General features: G+C 35.5%; 2 protein-coding genes and 1 long non-coding RNA gene across 9 annotated transcripts in view; 2 read left to right on the forward strand and 1 right to left on the reverse strand.

Moving 5' to 3' along the window:
* Positions 1-27,417, reverse strand: part of LOC101739247 (bifunctional glutamate/proline--tRNA ligase) — a 57,987-nt gene that overhangs the window by 20,010 nt on the left and 10,560 nt on the right. For all 3 annotated transcript variants that reach the window (XM_021346875.3, XM_021346871.3, XM_062676159.1), the window contains exon 14: positions 22,921-23,109. In XM_021346875.3, the coding sequence (XP_021202550.3) occupies positions 22,921-23,109 (189 nt within the window). The remainder of the gene's footprint in view (positions 1-22,920; positions 23,110-27,417) is intronic.
* On the forward strand, positions 624-2,278 carry LOC110384948 (uncharacterized). Its single transcript, XR_002430306.3, has 2 exons — positions 624-1,615; positions 2,068-2,278. It is a non-coding gene; the product is annotated as an uncharacterized LOC110384948 (long non-coding RNA).
* On the forward strand, positions 9,461-21,150 carry LOC101739106 (uncharacterized protein MAL13P1.304). Of its 5 annotated transcripts, none has more exons than XM_012689170.4 (7): positions 9,461-9,582; positions 9,934-10,141; positions 16,672-17,408; positions 18,316-19,332; positions 19,416-19,672; positions 19,770-20,140; positions 20,627-21,150. In XM_012689170.4, the coding sequence occupies exons 2-7, from the start codon at positions 9,950-9,952 to the stop codon at positions 20,846-20,848; spliced, it is 2,796 nt and encodes a 931-aa protein (XP_012544624.2). In that variant the 5' UTR covers positions 9,461-9,582; positions 9,934-9,949; the 3' UTR covers positions 20,849-21,150. The 5 variants fall into 5 exon arrangements, with proteins under 5 accessions (XP_012544624.2, XP_037876156.2, XP_021202567.2 ...); XM_038020228.2 differs by having other exon boundaries at positions 9,462-9,582; positions 10,056-10,141; XM_021346892.3 differs by having other exon boundaries at positions 9,474-9,555.

Consider the following 27,417-nt stretch of genomic DNA (forward strand, 5'->3'; position numbering starts at 1 on the left):
TGGATTTTAATAAAATGTGGTTGACGTAACCTTTTACTGGTGGTAGGACCTCATGTGAGTCCGCACGGGTAGGTATCACCACCCCGCCTATTTCTGCCGTGAAGCAGTCATGCGTTTCGGCTTGAAGGGAGGGGCAGCCGTTGTAACTATACTGAGACCTTAGAACTTATATCTCAAGGTGAGTGGTGCATTTACGTTGTAAATGTCTATGGGCTCCAGTAACCACTTAACACCGGGTGGGCTGTAAGCTCGTCCACCCATCTAAGCAATAGAAAAAAGAAAAAAAAATGCTACATATATAAACTAGTAACTTCATATCGAGGGGTGAAAAGCTATTTGGTTTTATGATACATTTTTGAAACTTGAAAGGAGAGCCATTTAATGTTTTAAATTTGGAAAAAATATAATTTGACAAAAAAACTTCTTCAGCTATTTGAATGTGGTAAACATAATTGTAGTTCAATTAAAAACATCGAATTGTTGATGCTAATAAATCATAAAACGGAACTTTTTATTTATTTTTTTATTGCTTAAATGTGTGGACGAGCTCACAGCCCACCTGGTTTTAAGTGCTTACTGGAGCCCATAGACATCTACAACGTAAATGCGCCACCCACCTTGATATATAAGTTCTAAAGTTTCAGTATAGTTACAAAGTTACAAGTTACAAAATAAATGTCGCTTAAACCAAATAGCCCTCGAATATGGTCACATAAGTGACCAATCTCATTATCACCAAAATTTAGATATTGTACCAACCCAGCAGCTAGCCGCCTTATCAATAGTGAGCCTTGCCTTATTAGAGGCAATTAAAAAAAATTGCTGACAAGGGTAAATACATTACACTACATACATACCTAAAGTACAGTAGTAGTATTGTTTTTCAATTTATACATCATGCTGACGCAATCATAATATAATTAATGTTTTTTTTCAATTTATACATGATGCTGACGCAATCATAATGTAATGAATGTTTTGGACACAATACTATCCTTGTATTATATTAATCATGAATAAAATTAAAATTACTCAACCATTTAACATGTAGTACCTACAAATAAATATTTGTACACCGATTTTTGTGATAATATCTACACTATAATGTTTAATATAAAATATGAGATTCGTTAACATAATATGAAACTAAGGTTATGTTGGACCGTGAAGCTTGTAATTAAAATTATTTCAATGTGCACAAGTATCATAAATGAATGTTTACCGTAATCAATAACTATTCACTTGGTTTACAATTTACTACAAAGTACACAGAAGTTAAACATATTTTTAATACAACACACACACACCAGAATTCTGATACTGACTTGAAAACGACAACGTGGTCGTACTAGCGCTGTACTTTCTAAAAAAATATACGATAGCCGGTCGCGAGCTAAAATATCGTTTCATACTACGTTGCCACGTAACAACGACAAAGTTAAGTTTTAAACTTGTTGGCGCGAGCAATGTATGCTAGGTTCTTTTATAGAGACAGATAAGCCTATAGTCCAAGATACGTAAAAATCAGCTTTCAGAATTTACTTGAAGTTCCTAATGATTTTATGTACCTTGATTACCTGATACCTGAAAATTTGTCGTCTAAGCAAGCTACCAGGTGGGCATGCGTTCTTAGTGCATACTAACATTACGCAAGGGGCCAGATTTCGTTCGTCAGAAAATACGTGACGTCAGGTGGCCTTGGGATCTTACTCTACTAGTTCGTATTCAATCAAACTAGTATTTTGAATATCAATGTACACGTGTATGCTATGAGTGTTTTTATCTTGAATAATGCAAAATTTGAACATAAAAAACAGATTTTAATAAAATCATATGAGAATATCATCAATGTATCTTCGTGATCAATTAAATATGCATTATTAATAAGGATATCAAAAACTACTTCTATCCGATGATTTGCAAGCGAAGTAAATTGTTCCTTCGAAATAAGGTGACACTCTACAAAACTTGCATAAATCCGGTTATGGCCTATGCAGATGTAGTGTTCGCTCACGCGGCCAGCACTAACTTGAAACCCCTTCAAATTATTTAATCCCATTTTTACAGGATAGCCGTTGGAGCTAATGTGGATCTCCACGACGACATGAACCTCGAGTCCAGTGTATAGTCATGCCGCCAAGTCACATATTAACACGCCCCCTACCGCCACTGCACGAGCCAAAGCTAACGAAGGGGGGATAGTGTTAATAAAACAAGCCTTGCCAGCCATTTCTACCCACTTTCTGCTTTCTCGCAGAAATAAATGAATTTGTCGTTACGCTGCTGGTTTTTTTTTTATCGCATCATTTACTACATAATCAAATAATGAAAATTTATGAGCAACAAGAATTGTAACTATATTCATATAGAGCGAAGAGACCGCATATTTGGTATTATTTTTAATCTCACAATTTACTTCCGTTCCAATTTGCGATAACATACGCGTAACATAAATACGAGTATAACGTAGATATGTATCGCATAATTTTATTTACAATCAAAATGACAATTCTACTGGTGGTAGGACCTCTTGTGAGTCCGCACGGGTAGGTACCACCACCCTTCCTATTTCTGCCGTGAAGCAGAAATGCGTTTCGGTTTGAAGGGCGGGGCAGCCGTTGTAACTATACTTGAGACCTTAGAACTTATATCTCAAGATGGGTAGCGCATTTACGGATGTCTATGGACTTCAGTAACCACTCAACATCAGGTGGGCTGTTAGCTAATCCACCCATCTAGCAATAAACAAAAAATAAAAAAAATATTTTATAATGAATGCTGTAAATTAGATTGATTGTTTGTGCTTTAGGCCCACTTGTGTCACTAGTCCATTGGCACACTAAAGCAAATGCTACAATGTACTACGAGTACAATCAAAACGGACAACTGCTTCGTGGCCGAAGTAAGAATGGAAGGTGTTATTTATTTATTAAGCATTTCGTTTAGATGGAATGCTTTGCCATACTGGTACATATTTGACTTCGCCATGCTGTTGGTTAAATGCTATTATAGATAGATGTGATTGAAAAGAATACCAAGGCTATATGAGTTGGTCTCGAGACAAGAACATAAGAGCAAACGGTTTTTGCAAACACAACAAAATTGCAAAAGCAGGATTATTTTTTGCTGTAATAAAAAAATACCCTTTTCAGAAAGCGTCTCCTGCTAAATGGATAAAACGACCGATGTGTTTCTATTGCCTAGTGTTACCTATCGTTTGGGAAGCCTTATTGCCAATCTACGGATGCTCGAAGCGATTCGTCCGGTTATCGCTGATTGACCCGTGACCGCAGATTCTGCGAAGCACTGCTCTTGCTAGAGTTAGTGTTAGCAACGACCTCAGCTTAGGAGCCCCATGAGACCACCTACTCGCTCAGTTACGCTGGCGTAGCCTCTAAAGGCAGGGCTTATGTACAAGGAAAAAAAATTACACAAATAAGGTTAATTTGTGTAAATTTTTGTTGTGTGTGTTTGCCATGTGGAGTTGCGCAGGTACTTTTTTTTTATTGCTTAGATGGGTTGACGAGCTCACAGCCCACCTGGTGTTAAGTGGTTACTGGAGCCCATAGACATCTACAACGTAAATGCGCCTCCCACCTTGAGATATAAGTTCTAAGGTCTCAAGTATAGTTACAACAGCTGCCCTACCCTTCAAACCGAAACGCATTACTGCTTCACGGCAGAAATAGGCAGGGTGGTGGTACCCACCCGCGCGGACTCACAAGAGGAAAGTACCACCTTACCGAAGCGCATAAAAATTACAATGCGAATTATCTCCCAGTTGATCCCAGTCATGAGCCCGAGCAATAGAATTATTAGTACTGCCATCGGTTCTTAATACGTGTGCAAATTAAGTTAATCGGTCGTCTTAAAACTAGTACAAATGTACTTAGTCTGGCCATAAATACTGTTACAATAAATAATAAACAAAATATTACATTTGAATTTGGAATCTGTCATTTTTATATGATTGCTCATTGACTTTTCTCATTTTGGTGCCAATACATTGTATACAATATTTTGCGATATAAAAATGGAGTGGGGTGATAAAGAGAACCGAATCGCTGTGATTGCATTACACAAAGTAGGTATGGAGCCAAATGCAATTTTTAAAACTCTCCATACGCTTGGTATTAGTAAAATGTTTGTGTACCGGGCTATTAATAGGTGCAATGAGACCTCCTCTGTTTGTGACAGAAAAAGACCTGGCCGTCCACGTAGTGTTCGTACGAAAAAGGTGTTCAAAGCAGTAAGGGAAAGAATTCGAAGAAACCCTGTCCGAAAGCAAAAGATTTGAGCAACATTTTAACAAACAAAATGACCGTATTTATGCTCAAAGCTCTAAGGAAATTTCCCAATTAGTCGACAGAGTGCAAAGTGGGCACTATCCGACTTCAATGATGGTTTGGTGGGGTATTAGCTATGAAGGAGTGACTGAGCCATACTTTTGTGAAAAAGGTATCAAAAAATCGACACAAGTGTATCAAGACACCATTCTTGAGAAGGTAGTGAAGCCCCTTAACAACACCGTGTTCATTAATCAAGAATGGTCCTTCCAGCAAGACTCGGCGCCAGATCATAAAGCTCGGTCTACGCAGTCTTGGTTGAAAACGAACGTTTCGGACTTCATCAGAGCTGAAGACTGGCCGTCGTCTAGTCCCGATCTTAATCCGCTGGATTATGATTTATGGTCAGTTTTAGAGATAATTTGGAAAACAATCCGTACGATTGGCAGTGAAAATTTTTCCCATGGAAAGAGTGCGTGCTTATATTGATAACTGGCCTCAACGTTTAAAAGACTGTATTACAGCCAATGGAGACAGACCACTTCGAATAAGCTTTTTATACTTTAAATTGTTTTATATTTATGCATTAAACTCCGTTCCGTTTCCAAAGGACAACAGTGTACGTTATAGTGCTCCCAGTTTTTATTACATACCACAGTGAAATCCAACGAATATAAAACGTGTATCACATAACAAAAACTTGGAAAGGAAGATTGATGAAAACACAAAGAAAAACTAAAAGAAAACACACAAAAAAAAACTAAAAGAAAACACCTTTTAACATCGATTGTATTGCGGTACATATACACATTGAGATTTCCATTGAGGGTAGAAATAAATAAATATCAACTGACAACTAGATCAAACGCAGAATCTGTCACGACTTTAAAAAGTGAAAAACGTCAACGACACCCAGTGGTGCCAACGCAACGAGCAAATTACGTTCCAATCTACACAAACCAAAACAGTTGTTTACATCACGATGGCTTCGATCAAAATGTCAGAGGATATGACAAAACTATTCCAGATGATGAAATTGAAACTCGATAAACAAACTGCAACGATTACTCAGAGTGTAACCGACAGTATCATGCGCAATATAGACGACAAAATAAAACCAATATTGGAAGAAAATAAGTATCTTAAAAACGAGGTACAGAAGTTGAATGACAAAACAAGATACTTAGAAAACAAAGGTAAGAAAAACAACCTGATTCTACACGGCATAAAAGAAATAGAAAATAATCGACAAGAACTGTTTAATTTAATAAAAGAAATCATGAAACGTTTAAATGTTTATATCAACTCCTATGAGATAAATAACTACTATAGACTGGGAAAAAAGCATGATGAGGAAAAAGTGAGACCAATACTCATATCTTTTACGTCATTTCTAAAGAAACTAGAAATATTGAAAAATAAGATGAAAATGCCGAAACATGCTTATATCACACAAGTTTTTTCAAAAGAAACAATAGAATTACGCAAAAACTTACAAGAACAACTCAAACAAGAAAAACAAAATGGAAAAGAGGCATTCATTCGAAACAATAAAATTATATTAAGAGATACGTCGGATGCCGAAAAAAGAAAGTGGGAAACCTCGACATCACCTAATATCATGCATACACCTACACACACCAAAAACTCGGAACATATTATTGCACCACCAAAATTACACAAAACCAATGCATTCGAATATATGAGGGCAAGATCATCCTCTTTCAATGAAAAACAAATTAAACCATAGGAATTAACAGACACCGGTAACGAAATCCATCCAATACATATAATGAAAACCCCAATACGGCTGGTCACCGCGGGGTCACCGACCACTACCCCCAAGATCTCGAAAATTTCGACTCTAATCCAAATCCAACTAAAAACCAGACGTTAAATGAAGCAAATACAAAGGCTAGAAAACATAGAATATATATAGGAACACTAAATACTAGATCATTAAAATCGAAGGAAAAATTATTAGAACTGGAACAAGCTTTGAATCACATCAATTGGGATATCCTCGGCATAAGTGATGTCAGACGGTCGGCTGAAAAAATTGAAGAACATGATGAATACATATTATATTACAAAAATGAACAACCAGGAATATAAGACGTGGGATTCTTGGTTAAGAAATATCTTAAAAACAATATAATAGAGTTTAAAGGAGTGTCAAATAGAATAGCAATTATAAATATCACTCTTCCTGGCTACAAAAATCCAACTTCAATTGTTCAGATATACGCTCCTACAGAAACAGCAAAGAAAGAGACTAAAAACAAATTCTACAAAAGCTTAAATGAAATAATGGAGAATTCATACAAAACCATTATTGTAATGGGAGATTTTAATAGCCAAATTGGTCAGAGGAGAAAAAACGAAGATAAAATAATAGGACCCTACACAACAGGCAAACGAAATGATAATGGACAAAGGTTGATAAACTACGCGGCAGTGAATAACTTAAGTGTAATGAATAGTTTCTATAAAAGAAATTTTCTAAGAAAATGGACATGGCAATCTCCTGATGGCATAACAAGAAACGAAATTGACTTTATTACAACAAATAAACCGAAACTTTTCTTAAACGTGGAAGTTCTCAACAGATTTAATTTTAACACAGATCACAGATTACTACGAGGCCACCTTCATATGTTTCAACCAAAAAATAAAAGAAAATTTATAAAAAATAGGAAGCTGCCAATCATTCTACCAGTACCAAATCATATATTAAAATCTTTAGAAATAAAGCTACGACCAATTATTAAAGAACTGAAAACGACACAAGAAAAATATGTATAATACTCTGGAAAACGTATTAAAAGAAATCAACAAACAGCTAGAAAGAGAAAACACACCAAAAGATAGATTAGGACCAATAGCAAGGGACCTAATTAGAAAGAGGAGCCTTCTATTTAGTAATAGAAAGAAAAACAAGCAAGAGATAACAAAAATTAGTAAAAATATAAACTTAGAAATACGAAAACACAAACAAAAATTAAGAACAGAGACATTACAACTTCATATAGATAAATCAGGTGGGCTCAAGAAGGCATGGAAAGAACTCCAAGAATATACAACTTGGATAAATAACGTAACACACCACAAGACAAAAAAAACATAAATCGGAAAGAAGTGACATACTCCAAACCGCGACCGATTTCTATCGAGAGCTCTACGATGACCAATCAATAACACCTACTTTAGACAAAGAAGATGAAAAATTTTCAGAAGAACAGGTGCCTAGCATACTAATAGATGAAGTCAATAATGCCACGAAGTCACTAAATAAAAATAAAGCACCAGGGGAAGACAATATTTCTAATGAACTTCTTGTCGGAATGTACCATGCTATCTCCAATACACTAACCGACCTATTTAACGATATTCTAACAGCGGAACATATACCTCAATAATGGACTACATCAACGATTATCTTAATTCATAAGAAAGGCAGAACAGATGATATTTCGAACTATAGACCCATTTCACTAATGTCTAATATTTATAAACTTTTCTCCAAGATAGTACTAGAACGATTAACAAAGACTCTGGACGAAAATCAGCCAAAAGAACAAGCAGGGTTTAGAAGTGGCTTCTCTACTTTCGACCATATACATACTATAAAACAAATAATCCAAAAATGTAATGAATATAACATCAACTATTATTTATCGTTTATAGATTATAACAAAGCATTTGACTCGCTAAAACATCAGAAAATATGGGAAGCGCTTGCTTTAAAAGGAGTCCATAATAAGTACATCCGTCTATTGAAAAACATATACGAAAACATGAAAGCAAGAGTACGGACAGAAAAGCTAGGAGAACACTTTCACATCAAAAAAGGAGTTAGACAGGGAGACCCCCTTTCACCCAAACTTTTCTCTGCAACCCTAGAACATGTGTTTCGTCAGCTCGAATGGGACAATTACGGTATTAATATTAATGGAGTGTTATTAAATCATCTGAGATTTGCCGACGACCTCATACTTATAAGCGAAAATCCAGAAACTTAACAAAAAATGATTGAGCAACTTGTACGTGAAAGTGAAAAAGTTGGACTATCATTGAACACAAACAAAACAAAGCTGATGACAAATTACAAAAAAGTCCCTATCAAACCTTACAACACAGCTAAATTAGAATATGTAAATGAGTATACATACCTCGGCCAAATCATATCCCCAAAGACCTCACAGCAAAAGAAATCAGTAACAGAATAAATATAAGATGGAAAAGGTACTGGGCATTAAAAGATGTCATGAAGAATTCAGAAATACCTGTTAAGGCAAAGAAGAAAATATTTAATACATGCATTCTTCCAAGTATGACCTATGGATGCCAAACATGGGGATTGACAAATAAGAACATAAAATCTTTAGAAATTTGTCAACACCGAATGGAAAGAAGTATGTTAAACATGAAATTAAAAGATAAAATACGGTTAACAAAAATAAGAAAACAAACAAAGATCATAGATATAAAATACCGAATACAACAACTGAAATGGAAATGGGCTGGACATTTAATTCGAGATAAAACAGAAAAATGGGCCAAAGGAGTGACAGAATGGTGTCCTAGATATAAAAAGCGAAATAGATGAAGGCAGCAACGTAGATGGGAAGATGACATCAAAAAAGTGGCAGGAACGACTTGGATGAGAAAAACGCAGGATAGAATATTATGGAGAACCCTTGGGGAGGCCTATGCTGTACAGCAAGACGATCAAGAAACCGGTGTCGAATAATAAAACTAGATAATAAGTGTATTAAAAATGTAACTTAAATTAAATTGTTAATAAAGTCTTATATTATATTATTATATTATTATAAATGTTATTTGCAATAGATTTTTTTTTATTTTTTATTGTAACAGTATTTATGGCCAGACTAAGTATAATAGTTATAGTAATAGATGTAGTAATAGATGGACGTCAAGCTCATAAAATAATTAAAATGTGACATGTGATTAAAATGACGACAAATTTGTTAGGCTTCAAAAATCTCAAGCAAGCCCTTTAACTATATTTTGTAAGAAAGCACGATAGCTAGTGGCATCAAAATATTTTTATATATCAAAGCATTTTAATTCTCAACTACGTAAAACAATAATAAGACCCTGAACTCGGTTCCGTGAATCATTTAGACGAAATAAATAGCAATGAGCCGATAACTTCTCCCCGATTCGTTTGAATGTAATATTCGCGGTAGCTCTCGTCGCAGTGTAAGCAGCGATTTCTGGAAGAGCACACGCACCAGAAACTGCACGTACTTTTTAATTTATATTTTATGTGAGTGGAAAAATATTAACGATAATAAGTAAGCTCTGCGAGATTGTAGTTGTCATGCCGCTTTTGATTCGATAAATCGGGTCGGGTTCTTAAAAGGCCTGTTGGACTCTATTTTGAATAATTACTTGGCTGTTGTTTTTTTTTTTTGGCGTTACGAGCTTCTCTGACCAGCTATCGAATTAACTAGATTTACGTTTTACTATCTCCATATTCTCTATTGTGCGGGAAATGACACTGTTTGCAAGCATTAACAAGGAAAAAATTGAAATGCGTAAACATTCGGATGAAGTTTAATTATATTTCCTTGGGCGAAGGAGGATTTTTGCAATGAGATTGAAATTTTTTTTTTAGATTAATAGACAGCGAAATGTCGAAACGTCGCTACCAACAGCGTCATAACTGCATTACTGTAATACCTACGGATGAAAAATCTCCTACAAAGAACTTCAAAATGGACACTCTTGCTTTTACAGAAGATAACTATTTACAAGATGAAATTCTCGACGATATCAAGCAAGGAACAATCGCGCCCTGTAGCCAACCAGAAAAACAGATAAAAGTAAGTTTTGTACTTTTTTTTAACCAGATCTGACTATCTGGCGTTTCGTCTGGCATGTCGTCGTGGTCTAAAGGACAACGCACCTGGTGTAATCGTATCGAGCGATGCGACTCGAATGGTGTTCGAATCCCGCAGGCAGCTATAGATTTTTCTAAAGAAATACACACTTAAACGTTCACGAACGACTTCCACAATAAAGGAATAAGATCATATATATAAGCCCACAAAAATTATGATTTGCGTAATTGTTTGTGGCAGGGCGTGTTGTGAGCTCGCACGGGCTGATACCCCCCCACCCTGCCTATTCAGTAATGCGTTTCGATTTTAAGTGCGGGGCACTGTTGAAAGTGAGACCTTAGAACTTATGTCTCAAGCGGCTTTTACGTTATTGATGTCTATGTGGTCCGGTAATCATTAACACCGGGTAGGCCGTGAGCTCGTCCACGTAACTAAGCAATAAAAAAAAAAATTAACCTAGATCGAGAACACTGTAGATATTGCTGCCCGCCATAAGAAACGATGCCAAATTGTCAATTTCATCGGAATATAAGAACTTTAATCCCGTTTATATACGGCAGGCATAATAATCTGTTAATATGCCGCACAATGCCGATATAATGCCAATAATATGCCGATACCGAGTGCTGAATGTCTCGCAAACCGCTTCTCGTAATAAACATAATATATACGTAAGCATTTTATGTAAATGCATAATTCCCAGACGCTGCGATCATTGGTTGCCAAAATAAGCTTTTGTATATATTGAAGGACAAGCCGGTTAACTCAAAGTCAATGGATTATTGAACTTCTTTGTCTATAATCATAGTGATTACTTTGAACTTGTCTTGAAATTGAATATAACATCGACAGTTCAGTTCCAAAAAAATAAATTCAAATGAACGTTCTTATTAGAGAATTGGAAACTGGACTGATTGATTCATGATAGTTTTACCTAATCGTATGTTTTGTTATTTAGTTGTTTAGATGGATAAAAATCTGAATGAACATAATCGAAATACTTTTTATTAAAAATACTTTTTTTTTAAATACGCTTTAATATATTGATCTATATCTATCAAAATATCAAAATCCTAACCAGATCATCCAATTTCAAAAATGATTATTTTTATTTTTAGTACGGTTAATTACATTAATATACATATTTCGTTTAATTTAGCTAAATTTTAAATTTTCTTTGCTATCCCGTCCAAAAAATAATAATTCGACGTACAAAAAATGGTTGTTATAATTTTAAACTGGATTATTTTATTGGATTGTTTCACTTTGAAAATTATAGATAGGAACTACTAATTAATGGAACAATTTGTGATATTTTGTTTTTTACTAAATTTCATCTAGAATTCATTTTTATTAAGGCGCGGAGTGCACATAGCCGGCAATGACAATTTTAATTTTTTTATTTTATGTAGATGGGTGACCAAACTTGCAGCTTGATATTGATGACGTCACAATGTGAATGCTACCAGTCACTTTGAGGCATAGATAGAACTCTCACTGATATTGTAAAACGGTCGTCCCATGGACGCGGAAGTAGGAACGGGAACGCGTAACTGTTTGCGGAAGTAACAAGCAGGATGGTAGTGCCCGTGCCTACCCGTGCGGGCTTACAATACGACGCCCTACCATCAGCAAATGCCGGTTGACGATCGTATTATCACTACATAGTATAAAACAAAATCGCTTTCTCTGTCCCTGTCCTGTATGCTTAATCTTTAAAACTACGCAACGGATTTTGATGCGGTTTTTTTTAATAGAAACTGATGGAAGAGGAAGGTTTATATTATGTATAATAACATCCATTAAATAGTGTAGAAATCAATAACAAATTACAGTTTCCGAAGCGAAGCGAGGGCGGGTCGCTAGTACTTTTATAATTCGCAGACAGCTTTGTAAGTTTCGGACACGTTTTTTATGACAACGACGACAGGAGATGGGGTTCATACCAGACATCGATTTTTTATTTCTGGTAAATTTCCAGAAATTTAAGAAAATCCTTGGTCAAGTTTCCAAATCACGTACAAGGGATGCGTGGTAGTCCGGACCCTGTCTAATCCTGCTCCCCTTGTAATCCGACATGTTTTGAATATTTTTTGACAATCTTCGCTAATGTAGATAATGAATTCAGATAGGTTACAGCTTGTATGCGCCACCACTATTATACACGACGCGTAGATATTGTTTTGATTCTGATTGCTTAATTTGAATTTGACTACATACATTTTACTGGTGGTAGGACCTGTTGTGAGTCCGCGCGGGTAGGTACCATCGCCCTGCCTATTTCTGCCGTGAAGCAGTAATGCGTTTCGGTTTGAAGGGTGGGGTAGCCGTTGTAACTATACTGAGACCTTACAACTTATATCTCAAGGTGGGTGGCGCATTTACGTTGTAGATGTCTATGGGCTCCAGTAACCACTTAACATCAGGTGGGCTGTGAGCTCGTCCACCCATCTAAGCAATAAAAAAATAAAAAAATACATACATATGATAGCAGTGCGACCTAGCATGCGTTCATTATTTATTCATTGTGTATTGTGTACATATAATGTATACGTAATGTCGTTAAATGTGATATTTTGGACCGCTTAGATCGCAATGAATCTTTCAGTAGTTTAGCAAGCACATAGGGCATAGTGCATATATATAGGTTATTTGTAGGGTTAAAAAGTAATGTTTTGTAGAAAAAATCCGGAATTATACGGGGTCTTAGGCAATACTCTATAATGCGACAAATTCGTTAGTTCAACACTGCCCAGCAAAACGTTTGTCGAATTACTGCGGGTCCACTGTAATTTCAAATTATTTGCAATAGAAAGAAATGTACATCAATTTGCTTCAATTTCCATCAAACAATTATTAATTATCTCGGTTTTTTTTTATTTGTTTTAACATTCGATTTAAGCTCATATTTATCTGTTAATACTTTCAATAGGGGAAAAGCATACCATAGCGAGTATTTCTGATCTATAGGGGCTATGGTGCTGTAAAATATGTCTAATACATTTAATGATATGGAGTACTTCACAATAATATAAAAATTAATTGCTGTTCGTTAGTCTCGCTAAAACTCGAGAACGGCTGGACCGATTTGGCTAATTTTGGTCTTGAATTATTTGTGGAAGTCCAGAGAAGGTTTAAAATGTAGATATATATATGAACTCGGAATTAAATAACAATAACAATTCTATTTTTCCTTTGATGTGTCTCCCGTCGGACGGATTCCTTTTGTTTGTTTTAAGTTTATTTTATACAAAAGCTTAGGTCTTTTATTTGTCGATTGAGGCACTACGAAGTCTGCCGGGTCAGCTAGTAAACAATAATAAAATACTTAATTGCGTTTTTCTGTTATATAATGAGAAAAAATTTAAAGAACATAATCTCTTTTAAAATTAATATTAAAAATTAAACAGTAAACAGTATTAATAAACCATACAAGATTCAACAGTCCTTCATTTACGTAATTACGTAATAATGTTATGCTATCTTTTTAAATTCAACAATTCTTAATATATTCGCATCAACTCTTGATACGAGTATATCTCGTGTAATAAGACTTGTTCGACTGTATGCGCACGTCACGTCAATGCATTCCTATAATCTTTAAACATACAATAATTTTATTGTTCGATTTAAAATATATTTATTAAGATCAATGAAACTAAGGACCGTGTCGTTCTGTAAAACAAAACAGACTTATGCAGAATAATTTGAAGGTTACTAAGTCTAGTCGAATTACGTAACAGTAATGTAAGTGACCTGTGTGACGCTTTACTAATTTTATTGGTTACATTCGTTAATTCGTCTCCAAAATAATTATTGACTCTATTGTTGTTTTCAATTGCCAATTCCATCTTGATAACATTTCATCTATGAATATGATCTAGATTTTCTAGATAATGTCTCCACAACGTGGGCAGACAAGCTCACGGCCTTCTTGATATTAAGCGCTTACCGGAACCTATAGATCAATATAAATACCGTCACACAAATCAAGAGCCGAGTTTTTAACTACAAACCCTATATTCTAGTCAACAACTTGAAAAACGTGAAAAATAGAGATAAAGGGCCTAACAATATGAGTGATGGCTCATTGGATTCCCTAAAAATATGAGCGATAGCTCGTTGGAGCACCTCTAGGCTAAACGTTTTTGAAGGATTTTGGTGCAAGTAATTAATAGCAACCGTTATTAACAATAAAAGATGAAGAAACTGATAAGATGAGAAATAGTATTTAGTTTTTCGTTATTAACTCGAAAAATATTAGAATATTTAGGCAATTTTGAAAAAAGCTCGTTAAAGAGGAGGACATTTCTGATAAAGAAGTCCCAACTTTCGATACTCATCTCCATTGTTTATAATTTAAAATTTACGTTGAAAATAGGGCTCCGCGCGAATGTTACGACAGTTAAAGAAAGTTCATCATGTTTTTTTTATAATATTAAATGTTATTTCATAATAAAATTTTGAAAAAATTCTATTAGCTTCTTAACACTTGAAGGAATCGAGCCCTATAGGACAAAAAGTATTTTCACCATTTTTTTAAAGTTATTCAATTGTTAACTAACAATATCTTTCCTAATCTCCGTTGGCATAAATAATGGGATAAAAGGTATAAATAATTGGCCTATAAATTTGAAATAATATATACTATTTCTATAATTTCGTGAAGACCTTTTGATATATAATATACTTCATAAGATCCTGCGATAAATTTTCATAAAAGTTTATTAATTTGCTAATTATGATTTTTTAATAACTATTGCAAAATTAAATATTTAAAAAATGTGGATTTTTTTTCCATTAATAGTTAGCTATGCCTGTTTTCACTTTAAAAAGGGCAATAATTAACACAGGTTATGACTTTTTTACGTTATCTTTATATATAAAAATGAATTGCTGTTCGTTAGTCTCGCTAAAACTCGAGAACGGCTGGACCGATTTGGCTAATTTTGGTCTTGAATTATTTGTGGAAGTCCAGAGAAGGTTTAAAAGGTAGATAAATATGAAAATGCACGGAATTAAATAAAAATAACAATTTTGTTTTTCCTTTGATGTGTCCCCCGTCGAACGGATTAGTTTTGTTTGTTTTAAGTTTATTTTATCCAAAAGTTTAGGTCTTTTATTTATCGATTGAGGCACTACGAAGTCTGCCGGGTCAGCTAGTTTGTTTATAAAATTGTTTTAAACAAATAGAGAACATACATATTATAGAACTGCAAAAAAAATATTTGCTATTCTGTTGATTAATTTTAATTTTTAAATTTCCATTGTTTAAATCACTAATTTTTGTTAAGATATTATTATTAATTTTACCCGCGTAGAGTTAGTCCATTGGAAGTAGTAGGAACATTACTGCGATATTCTGATTACATAAAACGCACGCTTACACATAAACACAGACATAGACAGATAACAAACCTCTCAGCTATCCCATGATTAGGATACAATTAGGGGATATTATCTTGATCTTTGACTTTTTATACAAAACATCTTCTGTGAAACGATTACATTAATATTCGAATGATGTGTATTTAGAAGAATTGGTATATTTAAAATACAAAATGATATTAATAATTTATTAAAATCGAAAGAGGACAAGCAAATCGTAATTGGTCATCGTAGTTGACATCGGTATTGCCACAGGCGAATTCAAGCCGTTGGCTCTCTAATGATTTTTTTCAAGAACGAAATGTCATGTTCGTGGTATCGGAGAAACGCTGAGGAAACAAGCTATTTAGGAGAAAAAATGCTCATTGGAAACACACTGTCAGTGGCGAATTACGGTGGTAGAAACGAAAAGCTTAACTGTACTTACTAACTATGTGTAGTTTCTGGCCCTAATTTACATACAAAAATGCATAATGAGACATAAAATTTTATGTATTTTCCATATATATTTTTTTATTGCTTAGTAATGTAGACGAGCTCACAGCCCACCTGGTGTTAAGTGGTTACTGGAGCCCATAGACATCTAGGACGTAAATGCGCCACCCACCTTGAGATATCAGTTCTAAGGTCTCAGTATAGTTACAACGGCTGCCCCACCCTTCAAACCGAAACGCATTACTGCTTCACGGCAGAAATAGGCAGGGTGTTGATACCTAACTGTGCGGACTCACAAGAGGTCCTAGCACCAGTAATTACACAAATTATAATTTTGCGGGTTTGGTTTTTATTACACGATGTTATTCCTTCACCGTGGAACTCAATCGTGAACATTTGTTGAGTACGTATTTCATTAGAAAAATTGTTACCCACCTGCGGGATTCGAACACCGGTGCATCGCTCAACACAAATGCGCCGGACGTCTTATCCTTTAGGCCACGACGACTTTGTTTGCATTGATAAAGTTTATATAGCGAGTAAATGTGAGTGCATAATCCGAAAACCTAGTGGTAACTTGTGATCTTAATAAACACAATGTAAATTTTTAACTTTAGGGCTCACTTGATTGATAAATTAATCAAAGAAGAAAAATGTTGTAATTTAATATCTATTTTTTTTTGTTGTAGTTAAATCTTAAGTCTGAAAGAAAATGTGATGAAACCACAAAAACTCAAATACATTCAGAAAATACTCTCCATGGATACTGCATATTAAAAGAAAAAGGCACTCATATAACATCCAACGATATGAAACACGAAAGCAGATCATTCCATGAAGATACAAATTTCACTGATCACAAAACCAAAAGAAAAAAAACATATAACAACGATATAAACACATTAAACAACTACAAAGATGATATTTTATCACGATCAAATGAATATACAGATAGTTCGGACTCAGACTGGAACCTTAAACAAAATGTAAATGAAATTAAACAAAAATACCAATACCTTATTGAAAGAAAACATTTGCGTGAACACCAAGAAAAAATTATCAATGATTTAAAGAAAATTTACAGTGAAAATTTGGATGTCGAACTAAAAGAGAAAACAAAATCGCGAAAAAAGAAAACAAAAAAATCTAAGCGTAGACCTAAATTAATTAACGTAGTCATAAACTATTACGAAAAAGCAAGTAGTTCAAGAGAATCTAGCGACGAAATCAAGGATAAAAATTTATATATACCATCAGAACGACTCACTAACAACGATTCTTGTAGTAATCATCCTTTGCCCAACAAAAACTCAAATTCAACGAAAATGTGTGGAATAGGAAACATTCCTTCACCAATTATAAATTTGGATGAAATTAAAAGTGAATTATTATTATCTCAAGAATGTGCGAGCAACAAGCAATGCGAGTGAGTTAAAAAAATAAACTCTTAATGGGTGCCCTAGAAGCTTTTTAAGCTCAATATTATGTTATTCTAATCGAAGTTTCGTTTTAAATGTTCTAGAATCGTTTTATACCGTAAGTACCAAGGGAAGTACTCTTGGTAATTCTTTGAGAGGATTCCATTATTCCATTCCATTTTCTAGACGTTCCTGTCACATAGCACCTTTAGAATGGAAGTGGCTTAACTAAAAAAAATTATAAAAACGAGATTTATATTTCCAACGACTTCTAAACATATTTTACTCTATCAGTTCACAAAAATAAATTTTGAAAATTAAAAAAATATATTTACATTTTACTCTAGGACAGGACAAAGCACACTTTCCGCCTCTTTTAAATCAAGCGCATACTTTAAATTTTAAGGTATGCGATTTAAGGCTTAAAGTATTAAAATCTAAACTGAAAATATGTATTACAATTCTTCAATCCACATTTTGGCGTTTACCATAAAACAGAATTTTGGACTAAGCTCCTTCAATTTCAAAGGTGCGACATATTCTTCCTCGAACGAAGTTAGTAATTAGATCTGAGCAGTAGGTGTATTATTATCTGGTCGCCTCGTCACACGCTTAGGTTTCAAATTTCGTCTACATCCTTATCGTCTTCTTTAAAGCTATGATGCATATAAATAACATTGCACAAGATTCCTTTCCATTTATGTAGGTATTGAAAAGTATACAACTTATTACATTTAATGTACATACCTCTACCACCAAAACATCCATTAAAAGAGCTCGAGGTCAATTGAAGCTCATGTTATTCTCGGCACGTAGATAGCCATTACATTCCTGGTGTCACACGAAATAAATTTATAGGAAAACCTGAACATTTCTAGTGATTATTGTTTAAAACAAACGTTACGTTATTTTCAGATCATTAAAAAACTATACACCTTCAAATCAGCATAAACCAAACCGAACAGAATTATCACAGAATGTAAAAGAAGGAGAAAACGAAGAAAAAATTATTACAAAAACTGGTGAATCTGTGAATCAAGAAAGTCTTCAAGAATATGACAACAATTTTACTATTGTTATTTCAGATGAAGATTTAGATACAACATTAAATAACCAAACTGGTAAGGTTGAAGACACCAAAGAGAATGACAATAAAGATAATGTTGATGACACTGAAAAAAGTGATTATAATATAGAATTGATTGAAAAGGAATTATCTAAAATGTTTGATAATGATTCAAACAGCAGCAGTAATCACAGTTATGAAGGTTCAGTTAGTACTTTTGAAGTCATAAATAGTAGCAATTTAGAAGAAATATTAAAACTAGATTCAAATATGGAGTTGTCGAGTACCAATAAGACTACGTCACTAATATTTGATAAAAACACAGCATTACCTAAGAAATCAGAAATGGGCAAAAACACAGATCATGCAAATGAAAATAACAGAAAAATAGATAGTGGAAATAATTTTCAAAAAAATCTCGATACAAAGGAATCAGATTTAGCATATATTGAAAAAGATAAATCACATCCTTCACTTTTTGCCGATAGTGATGAAACTGTAAATAAAAGCAAACTGAATCACAATGAAATGGCTGAAAGTAGAATACTACTACTAAATGCAACACCATCAAACCATTCTGAACGCGAAAGCGAAAACCTGATAACAAACTATTACAGATCTTCTCATTCTCATACTGAAACAGATACATATTCGACCAATACACATAGAACAACAAATGTAAATTTTTCAAAGAAGTATTTTAACAATTATAACCAGAGATTGATGGATGACTTGGAAAAGAAAATGTTCGATTGTATGCATGGTAAATTTAAAGTGACGTCACTTATTCGAAATGGCCAATTTACTAAAATTTATAAAGTATGTGACCGCACCTGCGGCCGAAATTATGCAATTAAACTACCCAAGTGTGTATTTTTTACTGTTTTTTGTATTTTCTAATATGTTATTTATGATATGTTAATCTATATAAAACTATTATTTGTTCCAGAAATAACATATCCTTTAAAAATAACATGCTAGTATACAATAATAATAGAAACGATAGTGATGTCAACATTATAAACATTTATAAAAGATTTTCTTTGCGACAACAATGGTGTTCGGTAATGGAATACTACCCTAAAAATTTGATAGAAGCGTTGAAGAGACAAGGAAATGCTTTCCACATTGACCACGTTCAAATTCTAGCCAAACAGTTGGTGTCAGCCGTCACTTTTATGCGGAGCAAAAAAATAGTCCACTCCGGTATGTTTTTTTTTATTGATTTACGTGATTTTTTAAATTCATTATACATTTATTTAAAATATTTATTATTTTATTGAAATTTTTATACATTTTTCAGATATCAATCCAAGCCACGTATTATTGAACGACTCGAACCAAAAATTAAAACTGTGCGGATTCGATAGGGCGTTCATTAGTAAATCTGTTTTATTAAATCCTCATATGGGATCGACTAATTATCGAGCGCCCGAAATTATACTAGGATACCAAAGATCTGAATCTAACATTGACGTTTGGTCTACCGGGCTCGTGATTTTCGAAATGGCAACAAAATGTCAGTTATTTCATGGCGACACTAACAACAGCGTATTATATAAAATATTATGTGTCCTAGGGGGTATACCTGAAGAGATGTTATGTAAATGCGATTACAGATCAAAACACTTTAAAGGAAAGTATTTTATCAGACGAACAAGGGAACATGGAGAGGTATTTTAAATTTTATTTTATTATTATTTGGCCGTCGAGGGCGGACGAGTTTACTTCGTTTGGTGAAGAACGTTTTGTCGTAGTGGTTGGGATCGAAGAGAGGAATGTACAATACAACCTTTATGGTAAACGGGAAAAATATTTGTTGAAAGGCACTCTGAATGAATTCGATATCAGATAGAAGTATAAGCTGGTTTTTAAAATATACTAGCTGACCCGGCAGACTTCGTAGTGCCTCAATCGATAAATAAAAGATAAATAGAAGATTTATCTACCTTTTAAACCTTCTCTGGACTTCCACAAATAATTCAAGACCAAAATTAACCAAATCGGCCCAGCTAATAATAAAAGCTAAAAAAAGGTATAGATAATATATAACTGTATACTTTAACTCATCCGGGCGTAGTTGAAATAGCCCGTAGGCTACCAACGATTAGTTAGATGATAAAAGTATTTTTAAACTATTGCATCGAATTTTTATTTTAGCGTGTTTATTCAAAGTTTGAAAAAAGCCAAATAATACCGGAAACCATACAAAGCATTTATGCAAAAGAATGGAAACGAAGCAGATCTGTTCAAGAGCAAATACAGGATAATATCAAACTGAAGGGGCTTCAAGATTTCTTGGAACAAATGTTGGTCATATATCCGAAACGAAGATTACTAGTTGATTTCCTGTTGAACAATTCCTTTATGAAGTGTATTTGAGATTACGTAGCATAAGTAAATCAAATTAAAATTCATTCAATTTCAATTGTAAGCTCGCTGTCATTCGTTTTAAGAAGTTTTAGGTTTAGGTTTTGTTTTAAATATAAATTACGAATTTATTTACATAATAAACTATACTATAGTAATATTATATACTAATATAATTTCTGTAAATTAAACGGTTGTCTGGAAAAGATCGCTTTTAGCGATAAGACCGCCTATTGTGCAAATGTATCTGCTTTTTGACTGTTTTTTTTAATGTATAATTGTGTTTTGGTGTGCAATAAAGTGTATTTATTCTCTCTCTCTCTTTATAAGTTTATAAGATGTTATTATTAGGTCGTTTACTGAACGAACGGTAGAACGTCTTGTGGGACCGCGCGGGTAGGCACCACCACCCCGCCTATTTCTGCCGTGAAGCAGTAATGCGTTCCGGTTTGAAGGGTGGAGCAGCCATTGTACTATGCCTTAGAACTCATCTCAAGGTGGGTAGCGGCATTTACGTTGTCGATGTCTCTGGGCTCCAGTAACCACTTAACATCAGGCTCGTTCACCCATTTAAGCAAAAATATCATAAATACAAATCAAATATTCCGAAAAATACATTCAAATGATAACACGAATTAAACATAAATATGTCGTCTTTATTACCCTAGTGATCGTGCTTAGCACATTAAGCCAAATTAATAAATGTATTGTCATCAGTCCTTGATACGTGACTAAATTTCCAAGTCAATCAGACGTTATTGTTTGAAATTTACATTGAAATGTTCCGTTACGTAGATAAGTTGATAAATTAAAAAAGCGTATTTAAAAAACAATATCCTCAATACGTTCCCAAGCCATGATCCGATTGTGATGTAATTAGGTGCAGTTATCGTTCCAGGTAAGATTTCCATTACAGTACCGTAAACAGAAGATAGGTGGCGCAGTGATAGTAGTTTCAGGATTATTTTTTTATAGAATTAGAGTTAATGAATGAGGATTGGGACTGGATTTCACTAATTCATACAATTGTCAGCGCGAGAACAAATAGTCAAATTGTTTAAATGTTACCTTAATGCTTAAACACTTAGAGAAAAATTAAACTAGTATTTAATTAAAACTGAATCCTAGCGTAGTTTGTTAAACTTTAAGTGTAGAGCCCTACTACCCACAACTAAACTTAAGTTACGTTTCAAAAAATTATTTGTTGCCTTAGTTTATAGCTTTGACAACTTTATTTACCTAGGCTCCAAAATTAATAATACCGGATCCAGCAAAACTGAAATACCACGGTGTCTCAATATAAATATGTCAATCCTTTTTCATTACTCAAATCATTCTTCATTTTTTAAATCTAAAATACGCCGTTATCCGTGTAACTGTACTGAGACCTTAGAACTCATATCTCAAGGTGGGTGGCGGCATTTATGTTGTGGATATCTATGGGCTCCGGTAACCACTTAACACCAGGTGGGCCGTGAGATCGTCTAAGCATCTATGCAATCAAATCTGGATATATCTTTTCGATTCGAAACCGAACTTTAAGTACGTTATTTAATTTGAGACGAGAGTTTACTTTATCAACGGGATGAACATGTTTGACAGATACGAAACCCATGAACATTTTTATGGGGAAATGTTTTTTTTTGTTTTGTTCTATTGTCAAAGACTATTATATTTCTATAGTGACAGATTTCACCAAGAAAGATAAACAATTTTCTTTATTGATTTAATGTATTTTTAATGCATAATTAAAAAAATATATTAGCCTTCTGCACTTCTTCTCTATATTCTCTATAAGTGTGGGAAATTTCATACTCCTCCGTCTGCGCCATTTTCGTAAAAAGGGGTACAAAGTTTTTGCTTCACGTATTATAATATATAGATTTGTTTAAAGTGTGATCTTGGCGAAATCTGTGATTAAAGAAGTATAATAAATAGTCTTTGGCAATAGAATCATAATAATGTACAAGTTTATAATTTCAATTCATTATAATCGAATTTCGTCTAACAGGGAACAATAGTATTGTGTTAACGTGCAGTTGCAAAATTGAAATGACAGCAGTGTAGCGGATAAAGGAGCTCACCTGTCCGGGCATTTCTTTAGTGTGTCCGTCGGGAACGTGGAACAGCAGCAGGGGAGCGGGGCGGCTGGTGTGCGGGGAGGGGGGCGCGCTGGCCACGTCCACGCGGAAGAACCCGCGCCGCTGCAGCTGCACTATGTCCCCAACCTTCGCGTTGGCCAGCTCCGGCTCGCCGACCATCGGAATTTCCCACTGTTGAATGTTATAAACGAACTAGCTGTAGTCGTCCGCTTCGCTGGCCATTTAAAATTATTAGCAGTACAAATAAGTTTCCGCCGTTTTTTGTCGAAAATATAATATTTATTATGAAAGAACGGTAATTTAAATTTAATCGAAGTGTTGTCCATCACTATCAACTTCTTTTTCCCATCTCGCAGGCAGAGTTCGGATTCCACGTCTGAAGAACTCCTCGTCTTTTGAGGGTATCCATGAATCAACCAATAACATTATTATTTCTCACCCCCACAAACATTCTCATAATTAACGCCCCCGCAACTGGTGTAGGCAGTCCAACACTAATATAAATATTAGCCTATCCATTAAGTACATTTATTTTCTACGTGGATACCAAGTTTCAAGTAAATCGGATGAATGGTTCAGTAGTTATAACGGAGCATCCGTAAAAACCACTGTAGATTTATATACATATTAGTTTAGATAAACTTTTTTTTTATTGCTTAGATGCATGGATTAACTCATATTTGTGTTTATTTCGTATTTTTTATCATTGTTAATTTAAAAAAAAAAAACTGCTCCTATTTATATATCACAATATTTTCATTTTGAAGCAGGATGGATGAAATAGCGACAGGTCACGAGCACCACGTGTGACTCACATATTTCCCCTAAAAGGGAAGATGTATAAGACCTTAATAAGGCCTGCCGTCTTGTATGGATCAGCTTGTTGGACCACTAAAAAAATTCAAATATTGCGACGTGTGTGTGTGTGAATTAGTGACGAATGGATAGAATACGGAATGAATATGTTAGAGGAAGTCTGAAATTGGTACCTGTGACAGAGAAGTTTGAGAAGTGCGCGTTTGGGATGGTATGGACATGTGATGAGAAGAAATGAAAATGAGGTTGGTAAGAGAGTGTTAACTATGAATGTGGAAGGATATAGAGGAAGAATTAGACCTAACAGCCTGGCCACGGGACATTCGCCGATACGAATATTCGCGCGGTGCGAACGGCGAAGCGTCTAGCGACTAAAATAAGCGCATAGAAATGTACCTAACAAGCCACGCGCACCGGCGACCGGCGAAATGTACCGAGCGAATCGTGCGATGCGGCGGGCGAGCAAAACAAATGCATGAATACGGACGGCGCGAGCCACGGAGTCGAGCGGTAGTCGCGGCGAATAGTACAGTGATTAAATGAGTTTAGTTGTTTTCGCCGCGAAAAATTAACGCCGAAATTTTTATATTTTTTATTTATTTTTTATTTTATATTTTTAAAGTCGTCGTGGCCTAACGGACGTCCGGTGCAATATCGTGTTGAGCGAAGCACCGGTGTTCGAATATCAGGCGGGTACCAATTTTTGTAATGAAATACGTACTCAGCAAATGTTCACGATTGATATCCACGGTGAAGGAATAACATCGTGTAATAAAAATGAAATCCTCAAAATTATAATTTGCGTAATTACTGGTGGTAGGACCTCTTGTGAGTCCACACGGGTGGGTACTACCACCCTGCCTATTTCTGCCGTGTGTAGTATATTTATAATGACGTAGTGAGGGTGTCCTTAAAAATAAATCAGTATTAAACCAACTGGCGTGTGTTTCACTACATGGTGGCAGCGGTGCGTCGTTTTTAACATTAATACACGTTAAATCGAAGTAACCAAGATAAATATGGAACACGCGCGTCCTCCAGCAGAATTATCACTCGATGGCGGTCCGGCTGCACGCTCAGAGGCGTGGCGACAGTGGCGGAAGCTGTTCGAAGTATTTCTTAAAGCGTCTGGAGTGAGCAAAGAGCCTAAAGAAGTTCAGGCTAGTTTGTTGGTGAATCTCATAGGATCGGCCGGTTACGAGGTTTATACGACCTTCACTTTTAACGAAGGTGAAAGTGAGGATGATATCGACTGTGTTCTGAATAAGTTCGATAAGTACTTTGGAGCAAAACCGAATATCATAGTAAGACGGTATAAGTTCTTCACCCGTGATCAAGAAGATGGCGAAAATATTGACCAATACATAACCGCATTGAGGGTACTGAGTCAGCAATGCGAATTCCGTGAATTACACGAAAGCTTGTTACGTGATCGTATTGTATGCGGTGTCAATAACAACACGGTGAGAGATCGACTTCTTCGCACTGATGATCTTACACTAGTGAAGGCCTTACAACTCTGTCAGGCGGCCGAGATGTCTAAAGAGGACAGTAAATACATTAACTGCGCTGCGGACAGTGTGCAAGTGTCTGCAGTTCAGAACAGAAGCGGTGAACGAAGCGGACAGCGCGCGAGAGGAGTACGCGGCGCAAGAGTTGGCAGTAACGGCGGGCAGAGAACAGCTCGCAGCGCCTGTCAGCGATGTGGAAACAGCCGGTGTCTAGGCGGTGAACGTTGTCCAGCAGTTAACGCGATGTGTTTTGTGTGCGATCAGAAAGGGCATTTTTCGCGAGTATGTGTGCAAAGGAAAGCGATTCGTAAGGTATTAAATTTGAGTATGGATACTGCGAGCAGTGATAGTGAAGAAAAATGCAAAGAAATGTTCTATGTAAATACGATCGCGGGGAACAATAACATATGTAAGTCGTCTAATGAATGGGTGGAAATTGTAAAATATAAAGGAAAAAATATTATGTTAAAAATAGATACGGGGTCTATGATTAATGTAATGTCTAAAACTGATTTTTTCAATTTGGGTTTATCAATTAACAGCCTTAAGCCCTTTACAAAGCGGGTACATTCCTTTACAGGGAACAGGTTACCTATTATAGGTATTACTGAACATCTGTGTGTTACATTCAATAACAAACGTTATTTTTTGCCATTTGTTGTTGCTAATTTAAACTGTCAGAATGTACTCGGTTTAGAAAGCTGTATTTCTTTGGGATTAATTAGCAACGTTAATCTAATAAATATTGATAAGTACTCAGACTTGTTTCAAGGTCTAGGAAAATTACCTGGTAAATATAGTATTGTAATAAATAAAAAAATACAGCCTGTTGTTAGTCCAACGAGAAAAATTCCCTTAGGAATTAAAGGTAAATTGTTGGACGAGTTACGTAGAATGGAAGAGTTAGGTGTGGTTAGAAAGGTCACACACCCGACCGATTGGGTAAATGCAATTGTTTTAATCGCAAAAAAGGACGGTGGCATTCGTGTATGTTTAGACCCCCGTCCGCTGAACCGCGCGGTGCGGCGCGCCCAGTACACGTTGCCGACAGTGTCTGAGCTGGCAGCGCGCCTGCGCGGTGCCACTGTGTTCAGCGTGCTCGACGCGCGCTGTGGGTTCTGGATGGTACAGATAGACGACGCCAGCGCCGATCTGTGCACCTTCGGTACTCCGTTCGGCCGGTATCAATTTTTACGTTTACCGTATGGGATAAACTGTGCGCCTGAAGTGTTTCATGCTAAACTCAGGCAGCATTTGGAAGACTTAGATGGTGTGGAGTCTTTCATCGATGACGTCATAATATGGGGACGCACAAAGGAAGAGCATGATAGGAGGTTGGAGTGCCTTTTACAGCGTGCTAAGGAAGTAGGCATAAAGTTTAATCGCGATAAATGTAAATTCGGTGTACCCGAAATTACTTACCTAGGTCATAAGTTCGATGCGAATGGTATGCGGGCAGATGACTCAAAAGTCAAAGCTATTTTAGAAATGCCTTATCCGAAAGATAGGAAGGCGTTAGAGAGATTTTTAGGCATGGTTAATTATTTAGCTAAATTTATTTCTAATTACTCTGAGAGTGTGAATGTGTTACGGACCTTACTGAAAAAGGAATCCGAGTGGTTCTGGGAATCGCATCATTCCGAAGCTGTGGACAAGCTAAAAATGAAGCTTAGCTGTGCGCCCGTGCTGGCACTGTACAGTGAGAGTGTACCGATAGTAGTGTCGGTGGACGCATCCAGTGTGGCGCTGGGTGCCGTGCTGTTACAGGACGGTCGTCCGGTAGAGTTCGCATCACTCACGCTCACCGACACTCAGACTAGGTATGCACACATAGAAAAAGAAATGCTAGCTATTGTGTTTGGGATTGAGCGGTTCAGGCAGTATATTTACGGTAGGTCCGACGTAACCGTACATACTGATCACAAGCCCCTAGAAGCATTATTCAACAAACCACTAGTTTCGGTTCCAGCTCGGTTGCAGAGGATGATGATGAGAGTGCAAGGGTATGATTTCAAAGTTGTATATACTCCGGGTAAAAATATGTATATTGCAGATACGCTATCTCGGGCTCCTTTGAATGAAATGATGAATGATCGGGTTTCTTCTGAAGTTAACGTGCAAACGTGTTTCATGATAGAAAATATACCGTATA

The sequence above is a fragment of the Bombyx mori genome, chromosome 25 (genome assembly GCF_030269925.1).
Source record: "Bombyx mori chromosome 25, ASM3026992v2".
In the NCBI taxonomy this organism is placed as follows: Eukaryota; Metazoa; Arthropoda; class Insecta; order Lepidoptera; family Bombycidae; genus Bombyx; species Bombyx mori.

Coding starts and splice junctions, on each gene's coding strand:
- LOC101739106 (XM_012689170.4), top strand. CDS start 9,950: ATGTCGAAACGTCGCTACCAACAGCGTCATAACTGCATTACTGTAATA. Junction 19,673..19,769: donor CAAAAAAATAGTCCACTCCG/GTATGTTTTTTT, acceptor TACATTTTTCAG/ATATCAATCCAAGCCACGTA. Junction 20,141..20,626: donor GAACAAGGGAACATGGAGAG/GTATTTTAAATT, acceptor TTTTTATTTTAG/CGTGTTTATTCAAAGTTTGA.